The 25,038-nt window shown below is 41.3% G+C and overlaps 2 protein-coding genes across 13 annotated transcripts in view; one reads left to right on the top strand and one right to left on the bottom strand.

Moving 5' to 3' along the window:
* Window positions 1-8,475, top strand: part of LOC116731262 (triple functional domain protein) — an 82,886-nt gene extending 74,411 nt beyond the window's left edge. For 5 of the 9 annotated variants that reach the window (XM_032580936.1, XM_032580930.1, XM_032580937.1 and 2 more), the window contains 13 exons: window positions 537-728; window positions 805-985; window positions 1,073-1,288; window positions 1,383-1,867; window positions 2,453-2,700; window positions 3,540-3,681; window positions 3,761-3,788; window positions 3,875-4,037; window positions 4,433-4,554; window positions 4,638-4,716; window positions 5,435-5,635; window positions 5,736-5,874; window positions 6,115-8,475. In XM_032580936.1, coding sequence (XP_032436827.1) covers window positions 537-728; window positions 805-985; window positions 1,073-1,288; window positions 1,383-1,867; window positions 2,453-2,700; window positions 3,540-3,681; window positions 3,761-3,788; window positions 3,875-4,037; window positions 4,433-4,554; window positions 4,638-4,716; window positions 5,435-5,635; window positions 5,736-5,874; window positions 6,115-6,672 — 2,754 coding nt within the window. In that variant the 3' untranslated portion in view covers window positions 6,673-8,475. The remainder of the gene's footprint in view (window positions 1-536; window positions 729-804; window positions 986-1,072; window positions 1,289-1,382; window positions 1,868-2,452; window positions 2,701-3,539; window positions 3,682-3,760; window positions 3,789-3,874; window positions 4,038-4,432; window positions 4,555-4,637; window positions 4,717-5,434; window positions 5,636-5,735; window positions 5,875-6,114) is intronic. The other 4 variants (XM_032580935.1, XM_032580932.1, XM_032580931.1 and 1 more) reach the window with 3 other exon arrangements.
* A 1,736-nt stretch (window positions 8,476-10,211) lies between these two features.
* The window catches only part of LOC116731263 (growth factor receptor-bound protein 10-like), a 56,959-nt gene continuing 42,132 nt past the window's right edge, over window positions 10,212-25,038 (bottom strand). For all 4 annotated transcript variants that reach the window (XM_032580941.1, XM_032580940.1, XM_032580942.1 and 1 more), the window contains 9 exons: window positions 23,612-23,749; window positions 23,391-23,501; window positions 21,503-21,601; window positions 21,344-21,421; window positions 19,716-19,832; window positions 18,597-18,663; window positions 18,418-18,505; window positions 18,088-18,181; window positions 10,212-17,131 (listed from right to left, as the gene is read on the bottom strand). In XM_032580941.1, the coding sequence (XP_032436832.1) occupies window positions 16,985-17,131; window positions 18,088-18,181; window positions 18,418-18,505; window positions 18,597-18,663; window positions 19,716-19,832; window positions 21,344-21,421; window positions 21,503-21,601; window positions 23,391-23,501; window positions 23,612-23,749 (939 nt within the window). In that variant the 3' untranslated portion in view covers window positions 10,212-16,984. The remainder of the gene's footprint in view (window positions 17,132-18,087; window positions 18,182-18,417; window positions 18,506-18,596; window positions 18,664-19,715; window positions 19,833-21,343; window positions 21,422-21,502; window positions 21,602-23,390; window positions 23,502-23,611; window positions 23,750-25,038) is intronic.

Genomic DNA, 25,038 nt, shown 5'->3' with positions numbered 1-25,038 from the left:
GCTTTTTCCACAAACCTCAGTATATTTTATTGGAATGTTATGTGAGAGACCTGCATAAAGTGGGAAAAGGAAACAGTTTGCAGCATATGTGCACACAGAAAAAAATAAAGAACTGGAAAGAGAAACAATCCATTGTCTCTTATTTTTCTCTTTAGCAAGTTAAGAGGTTCCTGTTTTGTTATATTTTATGAATATGTCCGAGGTTAATAATGTGATACAACCTCAATATTCTATTTATTGAGTCAGTATTTCATACTAAATTATGTTAAAGTTTAATTATGTTTTGTTTTTTAAATTGAGCATTTTCCAAAAAATGTAGCCCTTCTTAACAATCCTGGTTGTTAAGAAAATGGCCGTTTATGCATCCCTGATTAAATGCTTTTTGTTGGTTTATCACATAAAATTCCAATAAAATAAAATAAAGGATTGGCGAAATGTGAAAAAGCTCAATGGGAAAGTGCCTTAACTGATTTATACTGAATTCTGCATTGTGAAATGCTTCTACTAAAAGATTTTTCCCGTTTCTTTGTCTCCAGGGGAAGATTGTAGCTCAGGGTCGCTTGTTGCTGCAGGACACGTTCATGGTGTCCGACCCAGACGGCGGCCCGCACGGCAGGATGAAGGAGAGGAGGGTGTTCCTGTTCGAGCAGCTGGTTATCTTCAGCGAGCCTCTGGACAAAAAGAAAGGTTTCTCTCTGCCAGGCTTCCTCTACAAACACAGCATCAAGGTGAGAACACTACAAAGTTGCCTGATTGGTTTGTTGTGGCACAGATGTTGAGTCCCTGACCCTTTTGGCTATCCAGGTCAGCTGTTTGGGTCTGGAGGAGAGCGAGGAAGGCGATCCCTGTAAGTTTATTCTCACTTCTCGGTCAACCAACGGGACGCTGGAGTCCTTGGTGCTTCACTCCTCCCATCCGGGGGTGTGTGAAGTCTGGACCCTTCAGATCAGCCAGATACTGGAGAGCCAACGCAATTTCCTCAATGGTGAGCCTTCGGACAGACGCACAGAACCTGGTGTTTGGTGGAGGAGCTGTTTTTGTACATGGCTGTCTGTCTTGTACCGTCTCACAGCTCTGACTTCGCCAATAGAGTATCAGAGGAATCACGTCGGGGCCGGCGTGGGAGCTCAGGGCGGAGGTGTTGTTGGTGTGTCACCCACCAGCTCCGCCCCATCAGGACCGCAGAGCGTCTCCCGGCGGCCCTCCAAGATCCCCCAACCCTCTCGTCTGCCCCAGCCCCTCCGTCACCTCGCCGGGGCCGACGCAGAGGGCCCCAACAAGATGTTAGGTACGGAACGTCGCCCCCTTGCTCGGCCAGCTTTGTTTTCACGGCACATTGAAGGTTGTGACTGAGGTGTGAGTTTTGCTCGGTTGTGATCCAGGTTTGTCCCCTCGTCCCGTCCCTGCTACCCCGCTTCCTCCAGGGGGCAGTCCGCAGGGCAAGCGTCCCTTGCAGACCGCAGAAGACCAGACAAACACGCAGACCCTCACACCCGCCAACACTGTAACCCCTATTCCTCGTGCCACAGTGGGGCCTCTGCCCTCCACGCCAACCTCCAAACCACGGCCCGGAGCCGTGTCGCCAATCGCCCCAACTCCGGCCGCGACCGCCTTTGGAAAGGACGCTCTTCCTCCTCCCCCTCCCAGCCCGGGGCAGAAGACCGGATCTGGATTTTGGAGCTCTATGCCGGCCTCTCCAGCCAGCAGGTCTGGCTCGTTCACCTTCCCAGGAGAGGCGGCAGAGACCCCGGCCCGTCAGCCGGGGGTTCAGGCCCACAGACACTCCACGCACAGCAAAGAGGCTGACCGCATGAGCACATGCTCATCTGCAAGCGAGCAGTCCATCCAGTCCACCCAGAGCAATGGGGTAAGACCTCTAGCTGCGACCCACGGCTGATTCCACTAACACAAAGGCCAAGGGAAGCCTGGCGTTTCCCGCTGCTGCCAGCAGTACTAATCTGTTCCCCACTAAGCATCTCTGACAATCTTCTCCACTCTTCAGCATCACGCTCTGTAGCTTTAGATCATTTCTCAAGATAAATTCCCTTTAAAGGTTTCAACCTCCGTGCTTTTGTCCTCACTCTTCCTAAGGGAGACTCTGCACTTGGGCTTTTTGTTTCCTGACTTTTTTAACTTTACCAAAGCTCAAACTAACAACCTTCCTTCCTCTTGGCTGTCTCTCACCAGCTACTGTCTTCATGGTGTGTGACTGCACTGACTTTACCTGCAACTAACCTCTGACGTTTGTGGTTCCTCCACAAATATACGCAGATCCTTTCATTCAACGTAACGCTTTTCGTCTCATCTTTGCCCGGAGCTGCAAATACGACTGCAGAGGAAATCGTCTTACTGCAACTTTTTTAGTCACAGGAAAACAACAAACCTTGTACAAAGCCTGGTTTCATTAAATTCACTGTGATTTCTCACCCCCTGTCTCCTCCCTGTTGCACAGAGTGAAAGTAGCAGCAGCAGTAGCGTATCCACCATGTTGGTGACCCAGGACTACATGGCTGTGAAGGAGGATGAGATCAGCGTCAGTCAGGGCGAAGTGGTCCAGATCTTGGCCAGCAACCAGCAGAACATGTTCCTGGTGTTCAGGGCGGCTACGGAGCAGGGCCCCGCCGCCGAGGGCTGGATCCCCGGATTTGTGCTGGGACACACCTCCGCCATCGTCCCTGACTCCTCCGACGGGCCAATCAGGTAAGAGATTGGTTCACCATTCCTTAGGGTTAGGGTTGCATTTGGTAGGGCTTCCTCCAGAAAACTTGCTAATCTCAGTGTCAGTGGCGCTAGGGTAGTCCGCCAGCACCACCATGTCTTTTGCTAACATTGCGTTACCATGTTTTTGTGTTAAGGAGGCAGTATTATGGAAAATCGACTTCTTGGAGCTTTACATCATGTTTAAATATTATTACCTCATCAAAATATACCTGCAGTGTTGATTTGATTCTTTCATGCATGATTGAGAAATTCTTCAGTCTCCCTTGGCAACCATTCAGCTGTGCAAATCACTTAATGCTGGTGAAAACTCTGGGAAAGGGTTAATACATGAGTGATGTTGTGATGACTTCCTGAAGGCGGAGTTTCATAAAGAGCAGGAGTTTTTAAAGAAACAGAGGCCCAATTTCAAGAAGGTAAAACAACTGAGAATAACATGGTCACTTGATAGTGCTATAAAACGCCATTATAAACCTAGACAATACATAATAGTCCCTTTAAAAAGTGCTGACAGAAAATTTTATAATTGTGTTGTTAGAAGAAATTACTGACGAGTGTTAAAAAAGGCAAACACACAAAAAACAATTAAAATAAATATTACCCCTAGTTCAATGCATCAGCTGTAAGCATAGCTTATTCCGTCTTTGCTGTCGCTGTTGTGTTTAAAAAATCCTTTTTAAAATAAACAATGTTTACTCCAGTAAAGCCTGGCAGCCCACCAGGCTTATTATACACTGGAGGAAGCCCACCATTCAGTACACGAGTTTCCAACAGACATGGGGTCTTTTTGTTCTTGACCTTTGACACTTGTCTCATTGCAGCAGGAAGTCTTCATCTTGGCACACGTCTCTACGAATACGAAAGAAGTCTGAGAAGAAAGACAAGGAGGTGAAGAAGGAGACCAAGCTGGAAAACGGTTACAGGAAGTCCAGAGATGGAATGGCCAATAAAGTTTCTGTAAAGGTGACTTCCTGATTCATTGAGCAATCAGTGTAGGGTTGAGTTGTCTTTCTTTGTCTGACTCCGCCCTTTGTGTTCACAGCTTCTAAATCCCAACTACATCTATGATGGTAAATATTGACTTGGAGTTTAGAATAAATTGATTCAGGCGGCTGTAACCTGTGGATTAATTAAAGCTTTTATTTTTTTAAACCAGCCCCCCCAGACTTCCTGGTGCCCCTGAGTGACGTGACATGTGACAACGGCGAGAGCGTCACCTTACGGTGTAAGGTTTGCGGTCGACCCCGCGCCACCGTCACCTGGAGGGGACCCAACGAGAGCAACCTCACCAACAACGGACACTTCACCATCGCCTACAAGTACGGAAACAACACAGCCTCGCACAAGTCTTCATACCTCATTCACAACTTTAAAGTATTTTATTACGATTTAAAAAAAAAACAAAACAATTGCATTATTGTGAACTGGACGGGAATTGAGGAAATCATTTTAAGCCTTTTTGTATTAAGCCCCCTTTACTTCAAATGCACGTCACTATTTGGAAAATAATAAAAATGTAGAAAACATTTCTGATTTTTTTCCCCGATTATTCACAACTTTATAATATCTGCCAAAATACATTAAAGTTTGTGAATTTTAAGAGAACGTGGAGTTCAAGCCGTATGAATGTGTTGCAGGCTCAGATTTCAGTCAATCAGATGCAGGAAGTCGGTTCTTTGGGAGCCTTGCTGTAAAAATACATTTGTCATTTTAGCGATGCTGGTGAAGCCACGCTCCGGATAATCGGCGCCGCCGCAGAGGACGACGGCGTTTACACGTGCGTGGCGACCAACGAGCTGGGCAGCGTGACGTCCTCGGCGAGCCTCAGAGTGTTGGGTGAGAGTGTAAAGCGATGACAGCGACCGCCGGGTGTGTGACCGGTGTGGTGTGTGATGCAGGTGTGTGTCTTTTGCTTTCAGCCGTGTCCACTGATGGACTCAGAGTGAGCTGGAAGGACAACTTTGAGTCTCAGTACACTGAGGTGGCTGAACTGGGGAGGTAAGAGACCCGGCATCATTTTCCCATCAGAGCAGGAGGAAAGCGTTTTACTGCAAATCTGTGTTTTGGCTTTTTCCTAAATATACTCTGTTAGAACAGAAGTTTCCAAACTTTTCCATTCTACTTTCCCCCAAAGAGCGTTAACCTCGGTTCAGGAACGCTTTGCTACAAAATATGTAACGAAACATCAACTTTTCGAATGTTTTCTATTCATTATTCAAAAGTTATTACATTCATTTAGCATAAATGCTGAATCCGACCGCCTGATTTCTATGGCCATGAGTTGATATATTTTCACATAATACAGTTTTTCATCACAATCCCCTCTTTTGATTATAAGAAAATGGGATTAATTTGCAGTATTACATATCAAATTTTGTTTTATTCTCTCAGTTCTTATGTTTTTTTCTCCATGTCTTGCTGGCTGTTGTAGCTTGAGGAGCAAAAATGAATTTCACTTTCAGCCAATCAGAAATAACAGTGAAATTAATTATTTGAACTTATATTTCATTAAAAAAAACAACAACAACAAACAAACAAGAAAATGGATTTAAAAAACCAGCTCTAGATTGTTTGTTTTTTTTAATCTTTGCGTTTCTTTTTCTTATCTTCCCTCCATCTTTCTGAGGCGCCCCACAGCGCCCTCCGGCGGCCCCTGTTTGAAAAAAACATATTTAGAGACCTTTTGAATTGAACTGTGTGCGTTTCCTGTCTGCAGGGGGCGCTTCTCTGTTGTCAAACGCTGCGATCACCGGGGCTCCAAACGGACGGTGGCCGTCAAACACGTCAACAAGAAGCTGATGAAGAGAGACCAGGTGACTCAGGAGCTCAACCTGCTTCAGAGACTGCAGCATCCGCACATAGTGAGCCTGGTGGACACGTTTGAAACCCCCAGCAGCTACGCTATCGTCCTGGAGATGTGAGTGCCAGATACACAGAGGGAGAAAAAAAATATCCAGTTTTTATTTGGAATTGAATCTTCAATCTTTTGAATCTATTGATGATTTTTCGGACTTCAGGGCTGATCAGGGTCGTCTGCTGGACTACATAGTGAGCTGGGGGAACCTGACGGAGGAGAAGGTGGCCTCCTACCTGCAAAGTGTTTTAGAAGCTTTACACTACTTGCACAACTGCAGAATAGTGCATCTGGATGTAAAAGTAAGTTTCTTAGCAGATTTAGTGACTCTGCTTAACATCCTAGTGTATCCATCCCTCATGAACGTTTCCTCCTTTCAAATCCAGCTCCACCTTTTCTTTAATCATAGCTGGAAGTCTTTTCTGGAAATGTATCATAATAAATGATAAATTTATCATTTCCCACCCTTTGCCCTGGCAGATAAAGTCTGTGAAGAATGAATTTACTGTTCACAATGTGGCGCTCTTCTTCTCTTGCTCCAGCCTGAGAACCTGCTGGTCGCCCACAACGCCAGCGCCCAGCCCGTGGTCAAACTCACCGACTTCGGAGACGCGGTCCAACTCAACAGCGCCCACTACGTCCACCCTCTGTTGGGCAGCCCCGAGTTCGCCTCCCCGGAGCTGGTCCTGGGGGAGCCCGTGTCGCTGACCTCCGACCTGTGGAGCCTGGGCGTGGTGACCTACGTGCTGCTGAGCGGCGCCTCGCCGTTCCTGGACGAGAGCGCCGAGGAAACGTGCCTCAACATCTGCAGGCTGGACTTCAGCTTCCCCAGGGATTACTTCCACGGCGTCAGCCAGGCCGCCAGAGACTTCGTCCGCCTGCTGCTACGGACCGACCCGGGCCGGAGGCCGCCGGCGGGGCTGTGCCTCCAGGAGCCGTGGCTGCAGGCCCCGCCGGGGGACGGGCGGGGCCGCGGAGAGGGATGCCTGGACACGGCGCGCCTCATCTCCTTCATAGACAGGAGGAAGCACCAGACGGACGCACGGCCCATCGGAGGAGTCCGGAGCTTCATCCAGAGCCGCCTTCAGTCTCGGATCTGAACGCCGCGGGCGCAGCAGGAAGCGTCCCCAGATTTCCCAGAGTTCTCGCTGATCTTATCCTCCTTCACAACCCAGAATGCCCTGTAGTACCACTGGTAGTTCAGTCTGGAGCTACGGAGCCCCAGAGAACATCACCAACCTGACAGAACGGATGCCCTCGTCTACTGCTGCTTGCTGAGATTTTCTAGTTTTAAACAAACAAACAAACAAAAAATTTTTTTAAAAGGATGAATAGAATCATTAATATAGTAACTTATTTTCCTTGGTGGGAGTCAAAGCTGATTTGGAGGAGCTGTCTGAACGAGCCTCGACGGGAAAAAAACAGTCGCCAAGGACCGGCACGGACGTTTTGTTTATTCTTTTACACTAAAGCTATACCTGACACTTTGCAGAAGCAGCTCTATCTTATAGAAATGATATATTTAAGAAAAACACACAAAAGTACCATCCGTTTGTTTTAAAGTAAAAATAAATAAATAATAAAATGTTGAAAGTTGGCTGTACTACTACAGACGTTCTGCTTATTAAACCCATCATCATGAGATGCCATGTTGACCATGTCGCGTGCGGCGCTGCCGCACCGTCCAAACCCCCAGAAGGAATGGCGCCCCCTGCAGAACAAAAGCTGCGCTGCGCAGACAGCGACATGTTTAAGCCTTACCTTGTAAATAGACTTCTGCCTTCTTCCCTCTCACATTCATGACGGACTCCTGCTTTCAGGACGCGGGGCCGTCGGAGCCTCGGCGACGGCTGCGGGTCGCCAGGGAAACCAAGCGAATGTGGGAAGCCCCCGGAGGAGAAATCTTTCTGTTTCTTTTTGTTTTGGTTTCTTTTTGTTGTTGTTTTTTTTTCTCTGTAAATGCACTCACCGTACGTTCTGTTTGATTATCATGTGCAATGTTGCGGCTTTAACATTTTATGCAACTATTTATGAAGACATCTGTTGTATCTGTAATAAATCTAGAGAAAAGGATGTACTTGGTACTGCAGGCACTGCTGGTAGTTTGTGTTGTTGGCTGTTCCGACCGCCAGGCCTCACTGGGGTCACGACCTACAATCATGTGGTTCATTTTAAGGATTTCGGTCTGATCAAAACTTAATTTAACACGTTTTGTACTGTATGCCTCTGTAGTATTTGGTACACCAAAGTTGCTCTAGCTTTATAGTACTTAGGAAAAAAGTTTTATTGGAGTATGTTTAGGTAATCAATGACCTTTTTTGAAATGATTGTTTACAAGAGTAAAAAAACAAGGAGTGGTGGGAGGGATGCACTCTTAGATTAGCCTCTTTTTCCTTTTTAAATAGGCAGGAGGACAGAAACTAGCTCTTATTATTAACTCAATGAATTAGGAGTTAAATGGTCTTATTTCCTTAATTGTCTTCTTTCTCGCTGCCAAAATATTTCTTCTATAAATTTCTCGGATCAACTATAAAATCTCCCTGGAAGTTCGCCAGAACATTTCTGGAAATGAAAGTAACAAGCTGAGGGTGGGATGAGCCCTCTGTTAGCTTTTTAAAATTATTATTATTTATGTGATATAATTGTGCACATGCCGTTCAAAACAAGGAAACTTGGACTGGATACCTCAGTTTTAGTTTTTCCACCCTTTTTTTTTTTGTTGCATTTGTTTTTATTTACATGTTTGCAGCCACATTGTGTTTTTTTCTTCTTTTTTTTTTTATCTTTGCATGTATATTTCTTTGTACAGCTCATCATAGTCTCCCTTGTAAATATTCTCATTTTGTCATCAGTTATTTGAAAATTAAACATAATGAACAAACATGACCTGCTTTTTAAAAATATTTTGCTGCAACACAACCACTTGCTTCATTTACTTGGGGAAACTCACAGGAGTGAATAAATAGTAACGTATGATGTGCATTTCTGTACAGCTGCCATTATTTGAATTTGAACAAGAAGCTGAAAGCTGCTTCTCCATGTTTGGTTCTGGTTCTGGGGATGCAGAGCAGAACCGGAAGACCTGAGGGGTCTGGAAGGTTGATCCAACAACAACAGGAATGTATTGTGGTGCTAAGCCGTTTTATAAACTAATTTATAAACTAACAGTATTTTAAAGTCTATTCTCTAAGCTACAGGTGTTTGCGTTCGTGTGATCTGCTCCAACTTTCTGGTTGTAGTGAGAAAGCCAGCAGCAGCGTTTTGGATCAGCAGCAGCTTTTTAATACGGTTTTGAATTATTATTCACGTTTTTCAGAAACAAAATTCTTAGTGTTTTTATGAGATGAATTAGAATCAGTTCTGTTCCAGTTTAAAGCCAATGTAGCGTACGTTAACCACAGATGCTCCCAGATACATACGGCTATAAGCGTTTGGCGCCGTCTAGTGGTCAGAGTGTGGTACATCAGCTGCAATTACAAGTTCACCCACACACACACACACACACTCACATACAGTATATATGACTGTCTGATCATATGTTGTAGCTGTAAGAACACAGAAAAACAATGAATGACTGAATATCAATACCCAATCATTCTGTTGCTGTACTGTTGTAGTACAGTGTTTGACCAGCAGAGGGAGCTGAAGACCTGAGAAAAGGTAGCTCGCTGCAAAGTATTGTCCCTGGAAGGCTGCGAGGCTTCATGTTGCTTGAGCTCACCATCATCTGTGATTTCATTATTCTAACGGGAGAAGAGGATTCATTATTTCTGTTATAGATAGGAATGTCTTATCTGATCGTACAATGTAACACGTGTTACATGGGTAACATGTTACTTGTGTAATGTCTTACAACGTAATGTGATACAATGTCATGTTACAAAGTTACGTGTTACATTGTAACGTGTTACAATGTAGGCTGTTACTATTACACTGTGATAGTACATTGTATCATATGTTACACTGTGCTACATTGTAACATGTCCACAGAGACACATGATACAATGTAATGTGTTAAATGTATAACAAAGTAACACGTGTTACAATGTGTTACACTGTGTTACACTGTAACGTGTTATATTGTGTTACAGCAGACGCGCAGCGTCACCAGGTGTTTGCTAATTGCTGCTGGCTAGTCTGAAGGAGATAAATGTGAGAGTAGCACGGGAGGGTTGCTCTTTGAGCCAGAAGGTCGGAAGCTTGGAAACAGCATCTCTGAGAAGGCGGAGTATAAGTCCAACCAGGCATTTCACACAGCTGGATGGTTGCTATGGGAGATTAAACGATTTCTCAAACATACATGTAAGAATCAAGGCAACACTCCAGGTTTGTTTTTGATTAAGGAATAATATTATGACATGATGTAATTCTCAAAAATTTACAATGCTATGTATTTTTTTGTATTATTCAAAATAACACATTATTATTTTTGAATAATACTGACCCCTTTAAAGCCATGTATAATTTGATCCACTATCAAAGGAAATCCCAACCAAAAAAAAAATCTGAGTTTGTGGTTACAGCGTCACAAACGTACAAAAATTGAAAGATTGCGAAGGCACACACTGCGCTCCGATTGGGCCTCCTTCTCACTCGAAGTTGTATGGGAGGAGAGCAACACATAACAGGTTGAGCCATGTTTGGTTTATAGCAATTATGTCTTTTATTCTACTTTCCAATAAACAGAGAATATATCAGTCCCTTATTTGTACAAAAATACCTGAATAGGATACAATGGAGATCCAAGAGTTGCAGAGATAAATATGAAGCAAAGCCATGAGGGGTTTAAAGAACAAAAAAAAAAAAAAAAAAAAAAGATTTACGGTTTTTTTCTCCTTAATTCCCTGAAATGTTTTATTTTGACTTCAGCTTATGTTGATTTCAACCCAACAATAACACACAGCCAACTCATGATTATTTTTTTTCTCTTCCATTTATTTGCATGAGTCACACAACGGGGACGTGTAGCTGATGCTGACCTGTAAGCTCCAGAAAGGTACGCTTCACGGTACCTAACTGATGGTACGTGAACGCAACGTTTGGACGGCTGCCGGTTAAAGGACTGTTACTGTGTAATAAGAGGCACCTGCTGAGAAATTTAGTCAAGAAGAAACAGGATCTAAAAAGTTAGTTATGCACCTTAAAACATGAGTATATGGATATTAAAAAAAAAAAAATCCTCTCAAGCTAAAGCTTATCTTTGAACTACTTGTAGTGAAAAGTGTACAAAAGCTACAACTAAGATCACCATGGAATAAATGGTAATGTGTGTGCTCTCGATGAAACCCCGCCACGTACTGATAAGTGGAACATCATAAACATTTATGAGAGATGAGATAAGAGTCGGGGGGGGGGGGGGGGGGGGGGATAAAACCTAAATAAAAAAATTTAAAAAACGGGGACTTTACAAGATGTGGCTTTAGAGTTGGATACTCTGACAGCCTGTCAGCTTATATGCACTAATGTTCAGAAAATAAAATCCAGTTTGATCACAAAAAAAACAAAACAATTAATACTGTATATACTGCGGTGCAGATGGCAGACATGTCAGCATACACACAATCAAGTAATCAAAGAAAAAGGACAACATACATCGATAAATCTGCCTTAAATTGACGGTATTACGAGTGAAACCATAACACCCCTCCCCCCACACATAGTGATCTGTGACCTAGGTACAGTGTTAGATCTACTTCTCCATAGCTTCATACACTTTAGAAAACAGCCGACACTTTTAACTTTGTATGTTAAAACACTTGGACTTGTGTAAGGATTACATGGTAGAGCGGCAAGGAGGAGAGGACGGCGTGGGGTTTGCGTTGCTCCTCTCAGACGGTCAATAAAGATCCACAGATGAGCGCAGGGAATGCTGGGAAGCAGTGCTCTGCAAAAGTATTCACACCCCTTTGAACTTTTACTTCTTCTGCCATGATACGCCGAGAAATAAACGGAGGCAGGCGGTTTGGTCTGAAGAGACTAAAATTTGAATTTTTGGCCTGGATGAAAACGCTGTGCACGTTCAGCCGGTGCTATAACAGAATGGGTGTTCAAAGTGAGGCCCGAGGGCCATTTGCGGACCGCGATTCCGGAATAAATTAGGACAAAACTACGACTTTTAAATCCAAATCTACTTACAAAAATGTTCGATTCGATACAAAGTTACAATATTTTCCAAACTTTCCTGGTTTCCTTCTATCACCATGGTAACATTTATTCATCAACTGATACTCTAAAGTACACCAAATCTACTTTTAATTGCTGTATGAAAACTTGGCCAAATACAGTAACTTTTTCCAAATCAAGACTGACCTCCATACCGTTTTTATTGCCGAAAACAGACGGGAAAGTTTTTCAGTTTTTTTTTCTCAACTGAACCCAAAATAATAGGCAAACTGGATTCAAAAACCGTTTCGGATCGCCAAAAAACAAAATTACATTTTTTGTTCAATGAAAATAGTTCATGCTTAGTTTATTGATGAGAAGGTAAAAAAAAAGAAATTACAACATTCTTTGTGCAAATTATATATTTTTTGGCTCGCTGTTACTTTTGAGCTCACAATTTTGGCCCAGGAAACAAAAAGGTTTTGGACATTCTTATGTTACAATGTCCCAGTTAAAGTTCAGAGCTGCAATGCACTTGGTTTCCAAAAATACCCAAATAAAAATAAAACATTTGTGATGGTACATTTCAACGTGTGAATACTTTTGCCAGCGCTGTGCTTCCATATAAACTCCTGTCTGCTCTGAATCTTTATCTTCACTTGATCTCAGCCATCTGACAAGCAGTGCTCCTCTAACAGGTCAATAAAAAGATAGCAAGTAGTTTTGGCATTAAAATATGCCAAACAGAAAAATTGTTCTACATGTTTATGAAATGATAGCTTACTGGCTGGACATAGATGGGTGGAGCACAGAGCTACTCAACCGGAGTTCGGCGACTGGTGAGTTGTGGATCAGTGACAAAACACAGCATCTATTTATTTTTGGCAAGGTGCCCTCTCTCTCTCTCTCTCACACACACACGCGCGCCAACTATAGCTCTCTTTCGGGACGCGGTGCAGGAAAGTGTTTTACCTCCTCAAAATCCCCCCCAAAAAACAAAAACAAAAAAAAAAACCCAAGTTGTAATTATGGAAGCCGTCTGATAAAATCTGTCAATGGAAACTTTTGTTCTGTGATATCTGAGATGAATTACACCAACAGCACAAGTTTTACCGATCCACTTCACGCTTAGCCACACCTTTCTTAGCAACTTCCCGTAGCGTCTTTTTCAGTGTCTTCCATAAATTGTGTAGATAGTAGAAAGCAAAAAAAAAATTTAAAGTGAACTTCTATGAAACTACAGAAGCTTGCTACATTTTATTATGATAGTCTCGTCTTTTCTCTGAGTAATTCACGCCGGTTTTATTTCAATTTGGTTGTTTTTTCCAATGACCTCTAGTGTTATTGTTTTGACAGGCTGTGCGATCCTCCGGTGTGTTCAGCCGGTGGACGGTTTGCTCAGAAAATAATGAAAATGTTTTGTAAAAAGACCTGAACCAGGCAAGAACTTCCTCCAAACGCCCCTCGTCTTATTTTTTTTTTACATATAAATAAAGGATGAAAACTCTCACATTTGGCTTTTCTGCTAAACCAACAAAAAAACTTTTCATGTATTTCTATAGAATAATAGGGGGAAATTGAACTATTTTTGACGGTGATTTTTCAGAAATAAACATATGAACAATTTCAACAATAACGAAAGGCTTTAGTCCTTGAATTTGTGGAACTTGAAACAATATTTTGAAGGAAAAAAAAATCCTATTAGGATTTTTTGCTAAATCTGGATAATGTGACCTTTATTGCTTGCATTAAGACCAAGGACGTTTACCAGAATTGGATTCTTTTTTAAAACATGTCTAGTTAAAGTTTACATGCACAGCAATCTTTCAAATCTTAACTTTATAATATGGACAATTCCAGTGTTCATGAGTAACACACACAGTTCTCTCTACATAAAATTCATATTTTATTAAACCCTTTCACAGATGGATGGATTTCTTTTCATACATCTGCTCTAGATCCTCCTCCTTTAGCTCATCCAACAGGTTGTCTAAAACATTTATGTCTGGAGAATAAGATGACTGCAGGAAAAAGCTTTTTTTCTATTATTCTGGTCGATCATTTAATTTTTATTGAAAAGGTCCAGTTTAATTCAGGATTGATGATGATGAAAAGGAGCTGGCCCACAGCACCACAGATCCTCCATCATACCCAACAGCAGGCAGACTTTCTCCACATTTTCATGCCGGTCCTACTTACAGTTTTTGCTCCGCTACCTCGCCGTTACCATGTACGCTCCTCACTTTTACGTTAAAGATGGCAGAACACAACTTCAGTCAGGATCCCAAAGGTTTTAACTTTTTGTTACTCCAACTGTAGATGTGACAAAACCCAGGCAAGTGGCTTCACTGTAGCCGTTTTCGAGCTTGTATAAAGTACGGTGACGGCAAAGGCTGGTTATTACGGAAGTCCAAAAGCGCCCAAATTTCATAAACAATAAATCATTAAAATGGTTACTTAAATATGTTACTTTCTTTAACAAATACATGAAAAACACAAAAATAATTTACAAAATCTATAATTTAACAAATACATCAGAACTGTAATGTTTACAATTAGAATATGTTTCCTGCATTTTTTTTTTTTTTTTGCTATTATCAATCCATTTAAAGGACAGCAGCTCATTTCATTTCAAAGGGAGCCTTACCCATCAAAATAAGTGGGTGGGGCTAACGTTGCTCTCAAGAAGATTATTGGTTTGAAGTTTGTGCAAATAAACCAATCACACGCTGTGTGACAAGCCACAGAGACATTTAAAGGGTTTTTTTTGTGTCCCGCAACAAATAAACCATGAGAAAACTTAATAAATACTTATATAACTATTTTAAAACAGATTTCAACTAATTTTACATAAATACCTTATGATTTTAAAAACAATTTGAATGCTATGGGAAACATTCAGAGTTTTTTTGGCTTAAGGAAAAATAACTTATTGAATGATTTATTTATTTACGACATTTTTTGGCAATTTTGGAAACCAATACCCAACATGTCAGCCTTCAGTCAGGAAAATTTCCAATCTGGGTTAATAGAAATATTGCAGTGCATGTAAACATACCCATTGTCATGTGGGACCTGTTAGTTTGACGTAATTTATTTTTAAATCTACAAATCTATAAATTTGTGGCCTAAAGTTCAAGACTCAAGACAAGATAATTGCCTGTATGGTAAATATGAAGCTGTGATCTTTCATCAATAAAAAAAAAAAATGAACATGAGGGATGTGGGTAAAAATTCAGGACACAAAAAAAAAAAATAAAATAAGAAATATAATAATTTTGACAATCAAGATAGCACAAGCACCCAAAAATGTAGCTCTGGGGAAAAAAAACTCCTAATTTATATTTTAAAAAATCCAAACAAAAACGTTAATGCTTTTTCATTAACGTGTCACTTAAATATCAGTTTATAATCTCAGAGTAAAATTCAAGCTTTTGTTCAACTAAAATCTCAAATTATTTTTAATAAATTTACAAGCGCAAACAAAACAAAAAAAAAACTCCAGATTTAGCAAACAGCTCTAAAAGTGGCAAAAAAAAAAAAAAGCAAAAAAAAAAGCAAGAAAGATAATTTCCCAAAATCTAGCGCTATCCCTCAACATACTGGTTCACATAGTCACTCCAGATGTCCTGCCACCGCCTTCAAATCGCAAACGTCTCACTGTATGTGCATTTTAAGATCGCTTCTTCAATTTCATACGCATGGCTCATCATTTTCACTTAAGGCAAGTGAAGCTCAGTCGACGGACGACCGGGTTCACATTTCAAGTCATTTGTTCAAATTCCATATTTAAAGTTAAAAAACAAAACGAAACCACAAAAAAAAAAAAAAAAAAACAGTTACGAGAGTGCTTTTGTTGCTTTGTAGGAGGGAACAGTGGTCAGGATCCGAACTGGACAGCTCCAACCACAATCAGAATGATTCAAACGTGCAAGCACTGAACTCGGATTAGACTCAGGAAAACATTCAGAAACAGTTTCACCGACAAATATAACCCTTTAGATTAAAAAAAAAAAAAAAAAAAAGAAAAACAACAAAGAAACGGTAGAAGTTTGGGGGGCTGGACACTTTTCAGGAGTCTATAAAATTAGCATTCCTCCTCCTCCTCTTCCTCAGAGTCTTGAGGAGCTGCAGCTGGTTCAGGAGCACATTCATTAAATCGCGGTGGTGGTGTTGTTGATGACGATGTGAGCCACACCAGAGGTTTTAAGACGCTCCTAAGCCTCTCTGATGGGAGCTGCATAATCAACTGGATCTCCGCCTCACAAGCCGCCGCCGTCGTTCCGTCGTCGTCCAAGCGGAGCGGGCGGAGACTCGCATGTGCGCGCCTTTTGCAGAAACGGAGCGGAGGAGAAAAAGGGGGCGGCTTCGCTTTAGCCAGAGAGCTGCTGCCTGTCCGCCCAGGAGTGCAAAACTAGTTCTGCATTGAATTGACATGAATAAAAAACAGCATTAAATGACATCAAGTAATTAACTCTACAAGAGAGGCTTGTTACGGCCTTCCTGATTAAACATTCCTCTGTCCTTTTTTTTTTCTTTTTCTTTTTCTTTTAAGCGAACCCTCGCCATCGCCGCTGCTCTGCTCGTCTCGCCTTCGGCCGCTTCTTCCCTCCGTCCGTCCATCAGTCTGTCCCAACCGTTGGAGCTTCTGTGGAGGCGACGGGATTGGGGGTTGCACCAACGTGTGTGGAGTTGGAGGGGGGTTGTGGATACGTCACTTTCAACCCGCTAATGTGATGAGGAGAGAGGGACGGGGGTGTCAGCTTATCCAGACTGGACTGCACAGGTTGAGAAACTCCTGGATCCGGTTTCAGTCAGAGCCAGCGAGGTTCCCGTCCATCCCTGATAATCAGTGAGGAAGTCAGAGGGTGGCGCTCCCTGCGGGCGCCACAGCTTATCCGGCCTGAAGGGGAGGAGAAGGGGGTTTGGGTTTGGGAGAGCAATTCGAAAGACCCTAAAACACTCCTGCTGTACAACATGTCGCTGTAGTGGTCTTGCGTTTTCACAACTTTTTTTTGGCGTTGACGAACCTACCGGACCCTCCAGGGAAAACAAAAAAAAAAAGGGACGTCGCTGGAGCCGGACAAAGCTATCGCCGCGACGCCACAGTCCGAACGGCGGTAAGGCGGAGAAAAACACCAAAAACCAGGTGCCGGAGCCGAGTCCGCTCCCAAAAACCCCATGGCCTTCTGCTTTTTCCTTCTCTCTTTCTCCTCAAACCCGCCTAGTCGGTGAGGGAGCAGGCAATGGGGGGAAATCTTCTGATGTGCAAAAAAAGTGGGGGGAGAGCTGTGTCAGGTGGGTGAAGTGTCACAAGGCCACAGCGGTGCAGGGGTGTTTGAGCTTGCAGGGCAGCACTCCTCTGTTGAGCTGGTAGAACTCCACCAGGTGGATCAGGTCCGTGAACTTGGTGGCTCCGTCGTCGAGGCTGAAGAAAACCTGGCCGTCCTCCTCGACCTGCAGGGCAAGGAGCACAGGCGCCGCACGTCAGATTAAGAAAAGTTCTCCACCTGCTGGAGCTTCGATTTGTTTATTCACGCAAGCAACAAACTCAGAATTTGAACGTCCTTGAAATTCATCTTGAAATGACAAAAACCAAAAACCGTTTTTCAGCTCGAGGAAAAGGAGTTTGAATCTTTCTCATGAATGTTTTTTTTTGGATCAAATCTTTAGGTAAAAAAAAAAAAAAAGCAATATTAGTTTATATATTTTAAGCAGAATAAAATGGTCACATTTATAAGTGGTGGTGACATTTTAAGACTTCTTCAATCCTAATAGGTTACCAGTTGGTCAGATCTGTTCTTTACTGTGTTGCTCATTTAAATGTTGCACCTAAAGCTGCGTCTACGTTACAAATGTGCCCGAAACTCAATATTCTGCTAATGACAAAGAAACACAATTTCACAATTGCTGTTTTCCAATTGTATAAGATACACAATAAAAAATTACGTGTGAATACGTTTTTTCACGCAGCAAGTCGTTAAAAAACACGGTGCGCCATTATCCTCCATCTACTTCCTGTCGCCTTCTTCTTCGTGGTTTGCGCCAGTGGTAACATCCGGTTGCTGATCATGTGACTCGTGGGAAGCGAAAGAATGTGTTTTGAATTTGGTAAAGCTGAAAAACCAACTCATACTAATGCCAAAACCATGGTGTCAGAATTGGGCATCTATTATCAGCTTATGCAGTAAAACGAGTTAAAACGGGGAAAAAGGTTTTTCTGCATCTCCTGTTTTGTTTCCTACAACCTGAAATCTAGGAAGCATCAACGTCACTAATGAAAAACAATATTTTTTATCTTCTGTAATTTTATTTATTTACTTTTTTTTGCAACAATGTAAAACACCTGGCAGACATTTACGAGTAGCGATGCTGTAGTTTTTATCAGGAGTTTGCTGCTTTGCTTTACTGACCGGTAGGATCTGGAAGTGCTTGATCTTCTGGTGGTGGCACAAGGTGAGCACGAATGCCTTGGGATTACTCTGACTGTCCCGCAACAGGAACAACCTGACAGGAAAGTGGACAAAAGAAAAAAATAAAAGCTGGCAAATACTTAAGTTTGAAGTAAAATAGGATTTACAGACTGACAAAATGCTTGATGAAGAAAAACTTATTTTGTTTTGTTTTCAAAAGCGATGCTGCCGAGTCAAAGAGAAGAATATTTCCTTGCTTATTTTTTTTTCGTCCCCCTTTTGGTACATTTTATAAAACGTCTTAATTTTATGAACAATCTGTGAACTCACCCATCTACTTGGCCTTGTTGTATAATCATTTTGTGGGCTTCCTCTCTCATGATACGACCGTGGAACCACACCTGTGTCCTATGGATGACTGGGAGGAGAAACAAAAATGTGTGCGACTACAAGGGGTGCTGGGGGAAGGCTGTCAGGCAGACTGGTGTTAGTGGTTTCAGTGGGAGTACCTGTGTTCATAGAGGATGGGTGCAGGGGGCTGGGGCTGCCCAGCACATTCATACGGTGGGTTCTTTTCTGTAAGTAAGAAGAAAAAATCAAATCCCATTAAGTACATAACTAAAACTCTTTGGGTTTTTACATGTACATTATCTAATAAACTGGATACTCCGATACAGATATCTGAAGTCTAGTATTGTCCGATACCGATCCGATGTAGAGAAACAGAGCTGAGTTAACGCAAAACTTTTCTTTTTTTTTAAAAAAACCCCCAGACATAAATGTACTTTATTACAAACTTATTAGGTAACTCTCCACCAGTACAGAACACTTAGATACAACAATAACTTCACAGACTTGTATAAACAACTTTTATTTGTTCAGTTCAGTACAGTGAGGAGCTTAACAGCCAATGTGAAATAAATAATAAAGAAGCTGAAACTGACAAAAATGACCTGCATCAAACCTCAAATGGTTCAGAAAGAGCAATGAGGAGTTCTAACTATAATGTAAAATAAATAAAGCATGAAGTCGCTCAGAGAACTAAGCATAGAATTAGACTGAATAGATCTGTCGCAGATACCAGATCTATAATTTGTTCCACTATCAGGACCGATAACGATGCATCTCTAGTTTTAAAGTTTATTACCAAACAGAGCAGATTTAAATGATATACTGTATGGTACAGCAAGTTGAATTTTGAGAGAAGTGGTAGATTACATACGTTTTTTTTTCTTCCAACTACTACTTTTCATTCAAAACTTTTGCTTATGTTCATTTTAACCTGCAAATGAACATTTTTAGAAACAAACATTTAAATCCAGGATTTCCTAAGAAATGCATCAGGTGTTTTTATTTGTCTCTGGTCAATGCTACCAACGCAAACATTATAGTATTTTCTTTTCCTCCAAGGCTGACGAGGCACTACCTGGTGTAGAACGTCAAATAAAGTGTAGGAATTACTGAGGCAGAGCTGTCAGAACAAAAAGTCCCGTCTGTGTCAATGAAATCCTCAGCAGAGCGAGGAGGAATACTAGAGGAGACGCGGCGAGTAAATCCAAAACACTGACCTCAAGGCAAAATTCGAAAAGGTCAGCTTTCATTGTTTTCTAGGTTATAAACCTGCTTACCCTCCAAGTTTGTCCCTCCTCCAGGGCGGCGCTCTGGGCCTCGACGGGATTGTCGATGACGCGGCCGGTTCTTCCCGAGAAGTCCATGGCAACCAGCGAGTTCTCGGATACGCTCCGCTGTCGGGAGGAAAGGCGGAGAGAGGCGGAGGGCATGGGGGGAGGGACGCACGAGAAATGGGGTTGAGTTGTAGTGATTGGAGTGGGGGGGGAAGACAGAGGGGTAGAAAAAAGGGTCAGAGGTCAAACAAGCCAGACGCAGTCACTGAAGCATGACAAATCCTGTCTGCACACAGACCCACTTTAGTCAATCCACAAATGCTCCTCTGAGGAAAAGCACAAGCCCAGATTTCTGACCATACGGCTTAAATCGTCCACGTTCCCTTTGAACCTCAGAGGAAAGGCTTTTCTAATAAACAGAGACCTCTTTTTAAAAAACAAAAAAAAATTAATTCTGAAACTAAAGCTTTTTCTTAACATGAAATATGTTTTGATTATATTTTGTGCTGACGAGAAAAAGCTCTAGAAACTGTGAATCAAACTAAATGTCAAAAATTGCAACATTTATAACCCACTTTTTAAACTTTTTTAAATATTTTATATGGTTTTCATGTAACAAACACAAACTGGGGCGTACCCGCTTGTATGTCTGTCGTAATAAGCAATATATCAATTAATGGCATGATAAATTAAAACAAGCTCAATCATTTCCATTTGCATAATTTATTGTTTTTCTCTTATTTCTCTTCCTACCAAAAAAGCCTGGATGATAAAAGTCTTCAGTCTGGTGCTTTGATCTTAACTATCCATTTTGTTTACAGAGTCATAAACATTGATTTTATTCGTTGTTTCCGTTTTTATTTAGTTTATTTATTTTGGCTACAACTTTTGCATTAAATCAATACTTTTTATAGGTTTTTGTCTCATTTCCCATCAGAAGCAAATTTTTGCAACATTTTTTAACACCTTTTTGTTTTACTAACTTCCACTGTTGGTGCACTTCTGTTACCTGGAGTTTTTTACAGTTCCACAGTTGTTTTTTATGTTTAATACAAATGCACATGATGTGGCTTTTATATGGGGGGAATCCCTTTCTAATAACTGCACAGCAGTTTTTGTTCTAATCTTGTACAGTATATTATTATTATTTATGAATTTTGACTTGACACATCAGGCTCAGCAGGTACAAGCTATGAAAAAGATACAAAATAGTTCAAGTCATCAGTTTGAAACTTCAACTTATTTGTACAGTATAATATCATTATTAATCTTGTTCTTTTTATACATTGTTTAAAAACCTTTTGTGAGTAATTTCATATCTGTTGCTCCACCTGAATTTCCTCTTTGCAGAACAATAAATGCAGTTTCTATTTTCATTTCTATTTCTAACTCTGGTAATAATTTTTTTATTCAGTGAAGTGACTGTGTGACATTTTAATAAATGTTTCCTTTACGCCTTCACTCCTCTGTCCCTCAAGCACAACGTGACAAATGTTTGGCCAGAAATATTTCAACTAGCTCTGGTGGCCCAGGGTTTTGTTTTTCCTCGATCACAATGCACTGGTTCTTGCCAAGTAGGGAAACGTGACAGCTGGGTGGTGATGGGACGACGGCAGAGAGGAGATGCTCACCACGGGGCCAGAGAAAGACGAGTTGTTAGCCTTCCTCTGCAGGGGCACATTGTAGTTCTGGTACAGGACAATCCCGTACTGTGGAGACGGCAGAGGAGACGGAGTCAGCTGTTAGAGCCGCAGACTCGAATCCAAAACAAATAAAAGAGTCGTCGTTACTTTGAGCAGTCGAAAGGCAGTCATCCAACACGTCCTGCTCTGTTCGTCCTCGGCGCACAACATCTTGAGCTCCTTACAGTCACTCCTGGCTTTATTGGGCTGTCAACCAAGCAGAGGACACAGCGGGGCTTGAAATTAATGAGAAACACATTGGGAACACAAACACGGCCGAGCCCCGATTCCGTGGCACACAAAAGTATTCAAACCGTTATGTTTCGTAACACCGGGGTCGCGCTTTAATGATCCCGATTTGAACAACGTGTCTTCAGAGGGAACAGGGATTTTGACAACGGCTATTATGAAATATCTCAGTCTGGAGAATTCAAAAGCTTCCAACAGTATCTTTAAAAAGACAGATACTGTGGGACGCAACAACTGATAGTTTTATTACTAATATTTAATGAGCCCTGAAAAATGACCAGTGAAATTGTGTAACTGCTCGTTAAAGAGGAGATTTTATGTTGTGTGCATGTTTGAACTTGTTAGCTTCGGACCTCGTTGGTTATATTTTAGCTGGTTTCAATTATTTAAAAAGGGAAAACAAGTCAACTGTCTTAAAACAACCTATAATGTGAAGGTTGCATGGTCATCCAGCCAAAAACATGCATCGCTGCAGCTAGTATTGCTCTTTTAAATGCATGGTAACCATGTTGGATTTACTGGTTGGTGTTGGTGAAAAACGTCCATCTTTGCCACCTGAAAAGTGGACTTCAGAGAGCTTCCGTGGATTTTTTTCCAACCAGGAAATTTTGACTTTTGAGAACAAAATGAACTTCCAATAAGCCTGTCCCAATAGCCAATTGATCACAGGATAAATTAAAAGGAGCCTGATCATTTTCTTTCTGATGAAGGATATTTTTGGAAGGGCAATTGAGTTTACAGAGACTTCATAGTCTATTTTATTTATGGTTTCAGTTGTGAGGGATTTTTATTTCCCTTTGGTTGCTACGTTTTATTTTGGACATTTAAGATGTCTCCCAGATCCAGCATTAAATGTTCTATGCAAAATTAAAGTTTATTGGTCTCTGGCAGAGCAAACTTGCATTGTTTTGCGGTTACTATCATTAAATGACTTGAAAATGGCCTCAAAACAACAACATTATTGTTTATCTGAATAATTACTGGGACAATTTATTGTCCAGTAAATGTTATTATGACAGGCTGAGCTTCCAATGAAACGAGATCTTCCAACCACACATCAGAGCCAACGAACACGATTGTTTTCTTTTGCTTTTTGTATTTTGTTTTTATAATCTATTAGTGACAAAACATGACACTTTGGTGATACTTGGGAAATGCACAAATCTATTACTTAAAATGTTGTTTTTGTCCAAACTACATAAATGTACTTACACTGAATTTTGGTTAGAAAGTGTTGAAGATGCATTTATTTACACATCTTCAGCCTTTTCATAGTTTTTCATTATCCATGACCAATAAAAACGGAGTTAAATGGTGAAAAAAGGAAAATATTTCCTCTTTTAAAGCAACCTTTGGATCCCCCAGCCCCCATCAAGTGTAAAAGAGAGCTGAAAGGTTTAGAGGGGGGCGACTTGCTCTACCATCCAGAGCTTATCCCACTAGGCTTATCCCAGATCAGCAGGTGACCCACCACAGATAACGCGTGGAGCAGAGACTATGTTTAACCCCCTGGTGGGCGGCGTTAACCCTCGTGTCCTCTGACACAGATACACACATGATACCCTGCAAGCAAAGAGGGAGCAGAGTCTCTTATAATGAAGAGGTGGCATTAAAGACCACAAGTTGGCGCCTAAACTGGGACGTCTTTGTGATGAAGAAACGGCTCAGATCGCTAAACCCAACGACACAAAGTTCTGTTCTCTCATGGAGAAGTCGCTTAAGATGGCAGAAAACACGCAGGGTGTACCTTAATGCAGAACTGGAAGTCTGCAGGGGCGTTGTGCAGCTTCCTCCCAGTGATGATGGTGTAAATGTTACTGTCCTCCAGATCTGAGAGCAGCTGCAGATGTCTGGGTTCCTGTGGGACAGTGGCAGAAAGAAAACAGAGATTATAGACTATAAATGAAAAAATAAAAAAGTTGGTACCCCATCTTATTAGTTGAGGAGAAAAAAAAACATGTTTCTCACCTTGGATGTTCCTTTAGTTGAGTAATAAAGGCCTGAGCGTCGCAGGAACATGTAGAGCTTCTTCCAGGACTTTCTTCCTGGCTCCTTCACATACAGGTAGCCCTGGATCTCAGGACAGCTGCTGGAGTTCAGAAAATTCTAAAAATAAACATTAAAAGCAAAATCACATCAAACAAGAACGGTACGGATGGATTACGTACATGATTAAATGAAGAAAATTATTCATAAAGGCTCCTGTCCATTTTTGTCTCAATGTATTCTACTTTTATTTTACTTTTCAACTGGCAGAACATAAAGCTATGCCTATCAAGCCTGGCGCTCTTTTTGTGCTGCTGATCTACAGCAGAAGTAATTCTGCTATAACTGTTACGTTCATTTCCACAGGTTTTTAACCTGAAATGCCTTTTGCCTGGTGTGCTGTCAGGATTGTAACTTCCTCATTTACAGAGTCTTTCGAAAATGTTTATACCTCTTGACCATTTTCAGATCTTACATGAGAGATTGTATCGACAGTCCGTCCATTAGCTGTGCACTCCACAAATCTGGCTCTAATGGAGGAGTGGCGACAAGAAAAGCTTTTGTTGAAACTATTCTGTAACAAGTTGCGTTTGCTTCCAGCCATCAAATTTAACACAAAAATGTAACTTTTCAATTTTATCTTGAAATAAGACAAAACTAACTTACAAGTGACTTTTCAGCAAGACGTAGCAGCTTGTTTAAAATCAATAATTCCTTAATATTGATGAACAAGTACTTGGTCCACTGGCAGATTGTTTCACTTAGGAAATTTTTTTTTCCAAGTCTTGCCAAGACATTTGCACTAAAAAATTTGGAAAGTGTAAAAGACTTGAAACTGGGGGCAAAGGTCAACAACCTTAAGCACAAATCCAGAGATCAAATCATATTTAATCGTATGCTTGCATATTTCTGCACTGCAAAATCCCAAAATCGTACCAAGTATTTTTGGTCTAGTTTGTTGTAGAAGACATTTTTCTCACATTATAAGTTAGGTAAGTTCCACTGACAGATTATTTCACTTATATTTGGAACTTTTTTCATCATTATTAAGGAATTATTGATCTAAAACAAGCTATTATATCTTGTATAGTTACTTGTAATTTAGTTTTGTCTTATTTCAAGTGTACAAAGATATTTGAACTAGAAACCAGATCAAAATTACTTTGTTAAATTTTGTGCTTTTGCAGTCTGATAAAATGGCCTAGTCAAAGTCCAGGCCTACTTTCAATTCAGAATTTATGGAAAGACTTCAAATTAGATGCTCACGGATGCTTTTTTATTAAATTTGACAGAGCTTGAGCCATTTGCAACACAAATACAAATGTGTGAAACACTTTTCAGATTCTTACAGCATTTACAGACACGCATCACTTTTGTTCATAAATTGGCCACTTCTTCACAAATATGCA

This window comes from Xiphophorus hellerii, chromosome 13 (assembly GCF_003331165.1).
Source record: "Xiphophorus hellerii strain 12219 chromosome 13, Xiphophorus_hellerii-4.1, whole genome shotgun sequence".
Lineage (NCBI taxonomy): Eukaryota > Metazoa > Chordata > Actinopteri > Cyprinodontiformes > Poeciliidae > Xiphophorus > Xiphophorus hellerii.
Note: the sequence above shows the minus strand (reverse complement) of the source record. Positions and strands in the feature narration are given on the sequence as shown.